General features: G+C 34.9%; 1 protein-coding gene across 16 annotated transcripts in view; it reads right to left on the bottom strand.

The window, feature by feature from the left end:
• The window catches only part of LOC106875482 (trafficking kinesin-binding protein 1), a 209,950-nt gene that overhangs the window by 5,356 nt on the left and 191,047 nt on the right, over window positions 1–13,547 (bottom strand). For 15 of the 16 annotated variants that reach the window (XM_052970003.1, XM_014923642.1, XM_014923644.2 and 12 more), the window contains 4 exons: window positions 12,530–12,669; window positions 10,208–10,354; window positions 8,784–8,916; window positions 6,640–6,726 (listed from right to left, as the gene is read on the bottom strand). In XM_052970003.1, coding sequence (XP_052825963.1) covers window positions 6,640–6,726; window positions 8,784–8,916; window positions 10,208–10,354; window positions 12,530–12,669 — 507 coding nt within the window. The remainder of the gene's footprint in view (window positions 1–6,639; window positions 6,727–8,783; window positions 8,917–10,207; window positions 10,355–12,529; window positions 12,670–13,547) is intronic. The other variant, XM_014923643.2, reaches the window with a different exon arrangement.

Here is a 13,547-nt window from a genome sequence, read left to right as displayed (position 1 = left end):
TATGTATATATTCGTGCGGGTGACACGTAAAAGCACCCACTACACTCTCTGAGTGGTTGGCGTTAGGAAGGGCACCCAGCTGTAGAAACTCTGCCAAATTAGATTGGAGCCTGGTGTAGCCATCCGGTTGCACCAGTCCTCAGTCAAATTGTCCAACCCGTGCTAGCATGGAAAGCGGACGTTAAACGATGATGATGATGATGATGATGATGATGATATATATATATATATATATATATAATTTGAATATCGGATAAAATCTTTATAAAAATTTATCAAGTAGTTAGCGTGGAAAAACCTCATACGGGAAAAATTTTATTAATTATTCCCCATAAATATATTTATTTATATTTAGGGCATTACTATACATAAATGCCTCACAGTAGGAGGGGCTCTTAAAGGTGAGGGGCACAGTTGATTATAGCAACACCAGTGTTTGACTGCTATTTCATTTTATTGGACATAGAAGAGAGTAGAAAGCAAGTTGGCTTCAAAGAGGATTACTCACAATATTGTTTAGCTTCTACGAAGATTTTACTAAGATAAATTTAACATCAAGGCAAAACAGTGCTCCTTTAAATCAATAAAACTCTAAGATCTACTCAAGGAAATTTTGTACTTTATTCAAAGTTGCTCTATGTACTTCCCAGAATTAAATCAGACTGAAGTCAGATATTGAATCTTTCAAAGTATTTGGTTTGAAATGAGAATGAATGAAATTGCGGACAGTACTTAAATGAGGAAAAAAAAATATGAAAAATACATCTATAACCTTGAGTTAATAACAAGCAGTGTAGCTATTTGTGATTAGACAATAGATTAGCATTTAACATTCCTAATGTAACCAAATCCATGCAGTTCAGGAGAGAAGATAAGCATAATGAGGACTGTCTTTAGTATTAGCTTTAATAACTTGCTAGTAGGAATACTGAAAAAAACTGCTAAAGAAGCTTCATAAAGACTACACTAAGTAGATCTCGCACTGTAATTCAAACAGAGATAATACCCATCACGCCCTGTTTCTAGATATAGTTGTTTACTGGTCAAGTGGTTTCTCACTCTCAGCACTGGACAGTTCTTTTGTATCTGAACATATAGTGGCCATTTTACAAGCTGCGGCCAACCTAAGGCTGAATGATAATCAAAGACTTTGTTAAAAAGATGAAATATAATAACTAGTGCAAAGTTTTTCTTTAAACGGTAACATGGTAAAACAGAACTGATTTGAATATGAAAATATTCCAATTAAACAAACAATTTAACAATAGACCTTTGTCAATTGGATTCACATGACATCGCAAGAAATAATGAAGGAGATGGAATTGGCAACAAGTATAAACTTATTGATTGATGAATGATTTCTTTCAATGCCACCAATGTGTAGATGAGTACTGAAATGCCAGCTATATACCAGTTAAATTTTTATATGAAAATGAAAACACTTACACATATATACATAGATTTAGTAAAATGAAATCAACATACATACATTTAAACTATTATGATAGAAATAAATGTACCTAACAATACATTAAACTATATATGTATGTATATGGATAGTAAGAAAGTCTAGGGAGAGCTGAACAGCAAAAGGTCTGAGAAACCTCCGTTTCCCCCACAAGTGTTTAGGCTCTTAACACCTTGCACTCTAAGGGGACAGGGTCACATCCAGGTCATGATTCCTGGACGCCTTCTGCTGCCACATTCTGTGTTAATGTCTGCATTGCAATCCTTTTGGATGGTTAAGACACACCAGAGCCAATGTGCCTTGGGTATATATATATATATATATATATATATATATATATATATATATATACACACACACACACACACACACATACACACTAGAGTACCCTAGCAATCAGTAATGACTTCAAATATGCTTATCTTCATTAACCCTTTCGATACCAACCCACCTAAAACTGCCTCTAGCTCTGTTGTATGAATGTCTTGCTTTCATAAGTTTTGAATTAAAATCTTCCAACAAAACTTAGTCACAATTTATGTTCCTAACACTAGCTTAATGATAACTAAGTTATTTTACTAAGTTCTTTGTTATTTAAAATTAATTCAAAGAAACAGAGCATCTCAACAGAAATATGGTAACAAAAGGGTTAAATGTATTGATGCTAATTATGCATACACGTTCACAAAGACATATATAAAAGAGAAAAAATATTCAAAGTTGCTCAGTATGTATACATAAAAACATGTATACGTGCATCAATATACGCACACATGTATACAACCATACCCACACAGGCATATATATATTCACCCCCACTCCACACACATATACATACATACACCCACTTCTGCTGCTCACATATATTCATATAAATCACAGTGCTCAACAGGTATTTATTTTATTGACCTCAAAAGAGTTTGAACTCATGACATAAAGAACTGGAAACAATGCCACCAAGTATTGTGTTTTTGATGTGCTGCCAGCTTACACTTTGATACTAATAATAGTGGTTTCAAATTTTGCCACAAGGGCAGCAACTTTGGGGCAGAAGAGGAGTCAATTGCATTGGTACTTATTTTACACATTGGTTCAATTGGTACTTATTTTACCGACCCTGAAAGGATGAAAGGCAAAGTCGACATCGGCAGAATTTGAACTCAGAACGTACTGACAGGCAAAATACTGCTAAGCACATTGCCCGGCGTGCTAACAATTCTACCAGCTTACCACCTTATAATAGTGGTTTCAAATTTAATAATAATACATACAATTACACTAATAAAAATAGTAACAGACTACTGACTCTACAATTAGTGTGGTTTGAAAATAAAACTATGTTTAACAGCAGGTGTCACAGACAAATTCTATCTCTGCCTATGTCTGAGGAACCATGTGACATTGCCATTTGGAATTTGTAGTGATAGATTAAAACTCCCTTGACCATGCGTCTACTACATTAACCACAAGACCACAGGTGTGTCTTTGTCAAATGTTAGACTAGAAAATTAAACTACATGTAAAACAAAATCATACATGGTATTATTAAAGGCTAAAAACACCAGTTCAAATACAAATAATTCCTTTTGGAATAGAGAAACTCAGAGCAGATAAAGCTATAAATGACAGCATGTAAATACTGGATTAAAAAACCACATTAGATAGAAAAAATCAATGACTGCCTGTGGGACCTGAACCAACATTTTCTGATTTGCTGATATTTGCTGGTAAGAATAAAGTTCCTAAAATGGATAGTGAAATTCAAAGGATGCTTTGGTCCAATGGTTGAATGTTTCTCATGTTTACAGATGACATAGGTTTGGATCCCAGGGACAGCGTTTGATTTTTTTCTATCCAAAAGGGTTTTTCTTTGACAAAATATTAATGTGTTATTATTCATAGCTTTATCTGCTTTAAGCTTCACCATTCCCCACAAAAAAAAACTTCATGTTCTCTCAAAGTTTATGAATTCTTATGATGCCAACAACAAATACTAAATCTAATTATTTCTTTTTTGTTTTATTAAACAAGAAAAATCCATACAACATGACAGAAACATGGACTTGATTACCTCATCTTAATGTTGTGGTACACACTAGCTATAAACAGAGAGAGAAAGGAGATAACTACTAAAAAAAAAAAAAACTAACAGACATGATAAACAAGGCAGGACAATATTGTATAAGACATGGGTGACATTGAATTATGATGCATCAGACAAGGAAAGGAATGAGGTGGAAGATAACATGGATTTAACCATGTAGCAGCAAAATTATATACAATGGGTTTCTACAGTGTTCATCTACCAAATTCACTTACAAGGAATTGGTCACTTACAAAGAATTGGGTTATAGTAGAAGACACTTGCTTAAGGTGCCAGGCAGTGAGACTGAACTCAAAGCCACATGGCTGTAAAGTGAGCTTCTTAACTACACAGCCATGTCTTCATTAAACAGAGGATGATGTTTGAGAGTTAAGTATCATGGCCAAAAGTAAAGGTGCATGGCTTAGTGGTTAGAGCATGCAGTTGATGGTCATAAGGTTGTTAGTTTGATTGCTGGCAGTGTGATGCGTTTTTGAGCAAGACTCTCTATTTCACGCAGTTCTAGTCCACTTAGCCAGTAAAAATGAATTGTACCTGTAATTCAAAGGACCAGCTTTGTCACATCCCGAGTCACACTGTATCTCCCTCAGAACTACGTTCAGGTTACATGTGCCTGTAGGGTGCTCGGCCACTTGTACGTTAATTTGATGAGCAGGCTGTCCCACTGACTGGTTCAACTAGAACCCATGTCATTATAACCGATGGAGTGCCAGTTTTATTGTGGCCAAAGGCATATTGGCAGTGCCAATAATGAGATGTGAAGCATTCAAACCTTAACTTTTTGAAGTTGATCAAATGTGCTCAAAACAGCGCACCTGCTGTGATATGGATAGCTATAGTCTTGGAGATGAGTTTAATATGTTATGAAAGACCAGAGAAATACCTTAATAAATGAAAAACGAAAATTGAAAACACAGAAAGGAAAAGAAACCGATGCTGGTATCATTATATCAAGTAATAAAAGTACATTTTACAAAGCAATGACCAACTCAATACTATCACCAATAAAGTATTATCAACCAGAAAAGAACAACAAAAAACATAAGTGAAAAATGTCCTGTAGTAAGTCTCCTTAGCAAGAATATTGTTTTTACATTTTTTAACTGTCCAGAAAAGGAAGAGAAAGAATCAAGAATCCAATATCAAAGAAAAATGTGATAATTCATAAGCAAAGACAGAAGCAATTTTTGAAGAAATATTCAAGGCAGATAGTCATGTAAATTTGATAATAAAATTTATTATTTTTCTAGTTTACCTCGCTTTTTCCATGCTATCACTGATGGCATAGCATTTAAGCGTTTATTGTAGCAATTCATTATTTCAGCTAAATCACTTTTCTCATGTTTAACCCATAGCATTTAAACCAGGCCCAAATATTCTACTCATTTTCTGTTCAAACTGACTAGATATAGCCTCTTACATCTAACCTACACAATGTTTTTCTGAAAATAAATGATCACACCATCAAAACTGTGAAGCTATGAAATAATACTGGATTCATTCAAAACAACGTGAATCAATAAACATTAGATTCGACAGAATTATTTCAACGTTAAAGGGTTAAACACTTCACTATGAAGTAGAAGGGGAATTATCACCAGTCAAGTAAACAGATGCAAGCAGAGTTATGCACCTTATTCAAGATACACCACTGAATGTTGCAAAATATGAATGTATATTTATAATAGTTTAACAACTTTTATATTGTGAAGTGTATTTGCCACCTAAATGTGACGATGCTACTGTTATTTATAGCCCCAGGAAGATATCTCCTCCAGCTGGCTAACAACATACTGATTAGTGTTTGCGAAGGGAAATCATCATTCCCATCTTTAGCCTTACATGATACACACAGACCTAGGTTTCTGGATAATAAGCCGTCGTCAGTGTGTGATAATCACCAGCTAGCGATGAGAACTCATTCCATATACAAAATATTACACGCATTTTCCAGTGACAAACTGTCGCTGATCTTGAAAAAGGGGAAACGTGCAATATTAAATCTCTGGGCAAGAAGTAAACTTTTGTGTTGCAGCAATTGTGCATCACTGAATGAATGTATCAAAACCAGTGACCATGAGGCCTACAAATCAAACAAGTGCACATAGACACACCATGAACACAGACAGACATTTAAGTGCAATGAATTTAAGTGCAACGTTCTTGAAGCCTCTTTTAAATTTATTTTATTTTGTGTGGTAGTGTTTTATCATGGGGTTGCAGCCATGATGGGGTACAGCCTTAAAGAGTTTCGTCAAATCAACCCCAGTGTTTATTTATTTATTTTTTTTAGTTTTAAATTCTGTATCTTATTCTACTGATTTCTTTTGCTGAACTGCTAAGTTAGAGGGATGGAAACAAACTAACACCAGTTGTCAAGCAGTGGGAGCTCAAATTCAAAGACACACACACACACATGTATACAATAAGCTTCCACACAGTTTCCATCTACCAAATTCACTCACAAGTCATTCGTTGACCAAGCTATAATAGAAGGTACTTAGCCAAGGTACTGTGCAGTGGGACTGAACCTGAAACCACATGGTCACAAAGCAAACTTTTCAACCATATGGTCATGCTTGCATGAAATTAGATTTTAATCAACACATCTACTGCCATAACAGTTTCAGAGAAATAAGAAGCAAGTTTTGTGAAGTTTGACCAATTTGGTACGAATTTAATGTAGGAAGACATTATTTTGGAAGATAAAATAGTTTTGAAACCTGTAAAATACCAAAGTACCAACCTGTGATATTGTAAAATTAAATAGTTTTGTTTGATCCAGGTGATATAAGAAGGCAAACTGAAACAAGTAGCTTAAGTAGCACAATTAACCAAAAGCACATGAAGCAGAAATGAAAGGCAACTGTTTAGCAAGATTAAAAATTTGAAAATATCAAAAGGCAGAAAGGAAGACCTTCAAGCAAGTAAAATCATTTTTCAAAATTTTTATAATTAAACAATTAACAAGAATATTTCCTTGTTATATGGGCAAAAGCAGAAAGAAAAATTAGCCGGAATTGGAAATATGTCTCCCATTCTAGGAAGTGTAAAACTGTAAACTCACTCTCCCATGTCTTTGTTCCCATGTTTAGGCTTTTGGAGAAGTTTTCTATCTTTTGCTTTCTTTCGTTCTAAGTCCCAAAGTCTTTTTCTGTGACAGAAAACAAGAACTGTGCCAAATCTCAGATAAAATCTTCCCTTCCAATAACTAAACTAAGAAAAAAATTATTGGTATGCTCTGTGTGTGTGTGTGTGTGTATTTCTGATTTATTTTCAAAATGTTTCGTGGAAGACAACTCGAGCCAAATTTCTATTATTTTGTTTGTTAAGGATGAAATGAAAAGACAATTATCCAATCAAATTATCTGCTAACATTTGTGAACGAGTTGAAGATTTCACCTGATTTCTGTAACATTAATAATACATGACAAGAAACATGCAATTAAGACTGTGCAAACCTTTAATTCTAAATTAATTAAAATCGTTAACAGTAATATAACTTATTGAATCTTGTTTAGAAGGTATATCAAAATTAATAACTGACATTTTAAATGTTGTTAACCAGCAATTGCAAATACAAAAAGCAGAAAAATAAAATATCTCACAGTATTAAATATGGTAAGAAAATGATGAATCTTTAGATGATACATTCAGAAGCTAAGACTAACAAATAAATGACAGACTCTCCTGTCATAGATGATACAGGAAGGTCCTGCAGTTCCTTGCTGAACATCCTGCGCCAATGATTTGTCTAAAGTGATCAAATATTTTTGTTGTACATTAGCTCACTCACTCCCATTAAATTGCCATTTCCTGTGTAGGGGCTCATGTTTCACTGCACAGGTGCACAGATATCAGATCAGAGCAGAACATAGTGAAACGAAGTGTTCTGCTCAAGAACACGACACATTGCCTAGTCCAGGAATCAAAACCTTGATTTTGCGATCGTGAGTGTAAAATCCTAACCACCAGGCCATGCTCCTTCACAAATATATACCCCTAATAACCTAATAATGAATTTATGAATGAAAGTTAAAGCAGCGAGGGGAGTGAACTGTTAGAGAGTTAAACGAAATAAGTAACAAAAGTTGTGTCATGAAAATGACTTAGTACTAGTTATATTGCTATCAATAAATATATGAACACCATTTAGTACATACAGCCACACTGCCAATAATGAAGACACAAACAATGGAAAGCTTGCGAAGAGACAATGAAGATGTTGACAACAGTACAAATGAGTATTTGATGATTTACCAGAATGAATTAGTGGAGTGATGATTGTGATGGATGATTGACCTGATGGCTGAAATGATTTGATGGACAATATGATACAATATACACATGGTGTAATTCCAAAAGAGGTAAAGACAATAAAATAAAATAAATGAATTACAGACGAACACTTGAATATATGAATTCAGTTAAAATTTTATCAACATCCATGTTGGAGCTCTTTCTAAGAAATCTTTTTCTTTAGGGGTTTCTAGAATGTCTACCATGTGTTTCTTAGTTTTGGAATAGGCACACTGCATCACTGAGTGTAGCAAGGGGGCAATGACAAAGACTGGCAATAGGAAGGGCATTTGGCTGAAAAACTATCCGACCCATGCTGACATGCAAAATTGGACACAAAATGGCAAAGATATTTGAATGATATATTAGAATGTACAAAAGAGAGAATGTCAAAACAGTTATTTTTGGTGGGATCATCATCATTATCATCATTTAATGTCCATGTTCCATGCTGGCATAGGTGGGATGGTTTGACAGGATCTGATGGGTCCAAGGATAGCATTGTACACCAGTGTCTGCTTTGGCATGGTTTCTAAGGTTGGCAGCCATTCCTAACACCAGCCACATTTTTCATGCCACCAGCAATAGGGAGGATGTCATTGCAGTGTGCAAAACTACGAAACCCAAAAGACAATTCTATGCAAGGAGATGAGGGACAGAAAATGGGGCAAAATCCTAACCTTCAATGTTAACACAGATCTCGTAAGGGGAGGGCACAAGTATATTATGAAAGTAGTAGAATAAGCTCAATGCTGAGTTTAATTAGTGGATATTGTGAGGCAGGTGGAGGTGGGGGTACAAGTAATTTTCCATTGGTAGAAGTGAGATGATAAGATGAATGGATCAACAGAAAAATGTTTTTAAAAAAAAAGAAAGGAAAAACAAACGCGTAAAAACAATAAGTAAACTTACATAGAAGAATTATTATCTGACTGCTTCTCATCCAAATAGACTTGATCAGACGGGTGCATCACCATAGAGTCTGTGTAAGTGTAGATAGTGGAACTTTCCGCAAACCTCTTGCTGTGACACAACTGGTAATCGTCTGCAGATGAATCATAAAAAAGGAAGCATTTCATTTTAAATATCCTCAACAGATTTGATAGATTGAAATTGAAAGAAATCCCTTGTATATATATTCGCCATGATAGATCGCTAGCCACTACACATTCTTTTTTTTCCCTCCTTGTTCCTTTCTGTGGAAGAGCATAAGCTCAAAACATTAAAGACTTTTTCACTTCTCGAGTGTTAAACTAAAACATCTATTTGTTGTCTACACAACCTGTCTTCATCTTTTGTTTTTGTGTGAATTCTCCCTATATATGTGTGTGTGTGTGTGTGTGTGTGTGTGTGTGTGTGTACGTACATCAGGGACATGCCACCTAGGTAGGCAAGGTAGACAGTGTCTACCTTGCATAAAATAGATCAATAGCAACATTTTCCTTTTATGGTAAAATATACACCTAATTCAATAAAATTATGAAGGTTAGTCAGATTGCTATGCATAAAATGCAAAATATATAATTTTTTTGTAGATTAGGTAAGCATAATTCGCCCCTGCTTTTCAATCTCAGTGTTAAATCTACGCATAGTACTACTGTAGTACATGTGCTGTGTACACTCCTACAACACTGTTTTCTTTACGTGCTATAAAGGCAGAAGTAAATCTGCCTTGAACTCAGCTGCGCACTTGTGTTTCACTTCTTTTTTATGTTGGATTCAAATTAGGAGCCTATATTTCTGAAGGAAGAGTAATAAAGTCCTTATCTGGTAACAACCATCAATCATTAATTTTTAAACATTGTTGTTATATTCCAAAGTGTATGTGTGTGTGGGGGGATATGATGTACTGTAACTGATGGTATATAAAATGCTCCTTTTCCCCCACCAAAAATGTCGCAAAATAAATCACCCCAGGCCCTATATGCAAAGTTAGGCCTATATTATATGCTTTATAAACGCTTATGAAATTTATACATAAATATTTGCTTAAAATAACATATATTTTTTATATTTATTTATTTAACAGTATTTGACAAATAGGTTTGTCAATTAAAAAATTTCGGTTAAAAAAACATATATAAAATCAAATTGTCCATAAAAAGTATTTGCTGTCCACGGACCCCCTGTCTTGTCCTTGCGGACCCACTGTGGTCCGCGGACTACAGTTTGAAAACCCCTGCTTTAATGCACTAAAAACTTTATTTCTTCAAATATGTGCTGCTGAAACTGGGATGCATCTAATATGCCCATGCATCTTTTATACCATCAGATGTCATAAATATTTTTAAAAAAATATAAATGAAATAAAGAAGCAATAACAACAAGATACTGACCGTCTTCTTCATAATCACTTAAGTTATATACTTCTTCTTCCAGATCCAACTTGCGCTCCCCTTTAATTTGCACCCCTGGCCTTGACTCAAATATACCAGTCATATGTGGTTGGGCTAACTGCTGCCAGTGCTTCAGTGTTACAGATCCTGCAATAAATTAAATAAATATAACTTCCACACAACTGAAAATCAAAACTTGGGCTTCACCTTCATTATACTTCAGCTTCTAAACACTCCACATACCACAATCTCTTAAATAACTTTCCTTAACTAAGTTGAGGGAACTTTTTCCTGTTCTTTTCCTATCTTGCAAGTTACTTGGTGACCTCGCTACAGCATGTAGCATGAAAAAAGTACCAAGTACACACTGAAAGGGGTTGGTGTTCATAAGGGCTCCAGTTGTAGAAACTATGCCGAAGCTTGCTACAGTCTTGTGGCTTGCTGGATCCTGTCAAACCGTCCAACCCATGTCAACATGGAAAACAGATTTTAGATGATGATAATGATTTCATTGTTCCATAATTTAGATTCCTGTAATAAAATGTTACTAGGGTCTAAATTATATTAGCAGTGAAGCAATTAATATTCATCTCACTGCACTCTGCTACTGTCAAACCATTTAACTGCAAAGTAGGCAGAGAATCTTTATTTTCCTTTATCATTAGAACAAATTAGAGTTATGTCCCTTGCTCAAGGGCATACTAACATGATTGAGGTTTGATTTGAACCTACCACTAGGACTTCAGTTGCCCATCTCACAGCCATTGCAGTTCATACCATACTTCATGTTATCAATACCAACAGTTCAGAAATTGGTGAATTACATATTTTTCTAAGTCTGAAAGGACCACCATTTTCCCTGTTAGTGCACAACACATCTTATTTTTGTCACTTAGTCGAAGGACATTCAATGCTCATGAATGTCTGTCATTTATTACATTAGTTTTGTTACTGTCCCATTCTCTTCATAGCTCATCCTTTCTACTGTTTGGTCTAGAGACCTTTACTTCTTTGTTATTGTACTTGTCTTATTTTTTTTTTCTGTTTGTGTTTGGCTATTATGGCCAGTCATTTATAAACCAGAAGCTTATGTTGTTGACACTACCCAATTGAGCATTATTATGAGACAGAGTCAAAACTGTGAAGATGTTTAATTGATAACTGATGAGGGGTTTAGCATCTCCAAATCCATTGAGTGAGTTTTTCCATGCATTCCTTTGTTGTTCCCCTGTGCCACATTTTGTCTTTATATATAAATTCATGTAATGAACATCAAGAGAAGTAATGTTTGACATGAAAACTATATGGTGTTTGATACAGAGCTGTAAGGGCTGAAAATACTTGTGCATCTGTATTAATTAGCAGTGTGTTTGGTTATAGCTAAGTCTAGAGTTAGTTTTCACTTATATCAGTTCCATTAACAGACCAATTTCAACTTTCTATAAGCTTAATATATTTCCATCCACTCTGATAATATCTGACAACAATCCCCAATAAGTTTTAATGTTACAAGATTTACAGAATACCAACAACATTTGCACTGATGAATCAAAAAAAGAAAATAGCAGTAATACAATTACCAAATGAACACTATTGAAAAAGGTGATTATAGATGGCAGTGCATAAGGCATCCAACAAATTCTATTTTACAAAAGCTTTTAAGTGTTTATCACACCAGTCATATAATCATCATCATCTTCATCATTCAACGTCCGCTTTCCATGCTAGCATGGGTTGGACGATTTGACGGAGGGCTGGCAAGCCAGAAGGCTGCACCAGGATCCAATCTGATCTGGCAGAGTTTCTACGGCTGGATGCCCTTCCTAACGCCAACTACTCCGAGAGTGTAGTGGGTGCTTTTACATGCCACCGGCACGAGGGCCAGTCCAGCGGCACTGACAATGACCTTGCTCGAATGATTTTCTAACGTGCCATCAGCACAAGTGCTAGAAGGCAACGCTGGTAATGATTACGCTCTAATGGTGCTATTTACGGGCCACTAGCACAGAAGCCAGACAGCTGCTCTGGCAATGAACACGCTCGACAGTGCTGTTAGTGCCCCACTGGCACGGTGACCAGTCATCAAGAATGGTTCAATTTCGATTTCACTTGCCCCAACAGGTCTTCACAAGCAGAGTTTAGTGTCCAATGAAGGAGAGGTTGGCATAGGTGCCAGTCGTCGGATTCGATTTCAGGTTCAAATTTCAAATTCCAAATAATGTATAACAAATAAATTAGTATAAAGTGGATGAAAAAATGTGTATAAAAAATAAATTGGTATCAAACATCTAAACAGATTTCAAAGATTTATTGTAACCTTACCTTCCATTGGTTTGACAATTTGTAATTTTTCGGGTATCTTAAAATGCAAACCTGCACTCCCAGTGGCAGATAATGCAGATACTCCTGATGACAACATGCTCTCAGGTGTGCCAGAGAGCATAGGTGTGCTGAAGCCATCACTGAAATAAATAAAAAACAATACCAAATAATTTAAAATTTATTTCAATAATAAACAGACACCTTAAAATCATTTGGAACCTGATCAATAAGTAATGATGACAGGTTTTTTTATTTTAAAAACTGATGTCTAACAGAAACAAAACGAAATGTATCAAGTGAAACCAAACTTCACAAATTAACAGATGTAAGAAACGAGCAAGATGGGTCTAGGGCACACAAGCAAGAGGGAGTGGGCAAAGGGTTAAAACAAAAATCAGTCAAATTTTTATAACAGTTTGTTTTCATGAAACCAGTAAGATGTAAACTATCTTTCAGTAATTGCACATCTTAGGTTTATAATGTACACAAATTTCATTTTAATATTGATTAAATCTGACTGAATTAATTACTGGGAATGAGGTAATACAATTAATAATCATGCTGACCATCCTTTTCGTGCAGATTATTTTTTTCAATTATATTTGGTACCTTCCAAACATATTGACAGAAAGTGAGATAGGATTGCCTGTACAACTTGTGGACAGCGTATCATAAGGGTATATTAATTAAACTTTAATTAAAACAAACAAGAATAGTAACGGCAATTACAGATGGCAGTGCCGAAGCAAAGCATCCAATAAAGTCCATTTTACAATAGCTTTTAAATTTTTATCACACCAATCATAATGTATAACAAAATGAATTAGTATAAAGTGGATCAAAAAAAAAAAGTGTGAAAATAAATTAGTATGAAGAATCAAAATAGATTTCAATAAAGCAAAATAGAATAAAAAAAAGAAAGTCCCCAGTTTCAAGAATTGGTAAATACCATATTTACTGGTGTGTAAGTCACAATATTTTAGTGATTTTTAACTAAATAAAAACTGAAGTATAACGT

The sequence above is a fragment of the Octopus bimaculoides genome, chromosome 8, assembly GCF_001194135.2.
Source record: "Octopus bimaculoides isolate UCB-OBI-ISO-001 chromosome 8, ASM119413v2, whole genome shotgun sequence".
Classification (NCBI taxonomy): Eukaryota; Metazoa; Mollusca; class Cephalopoda; order Octopoda; family Octopodidae; genus Octopus; species Octopus bimaculoides.
Note: the sequence above shows the minus strand (reverse complement) of the source record. Positions and strands in the feature narration are given on the sequence as shown.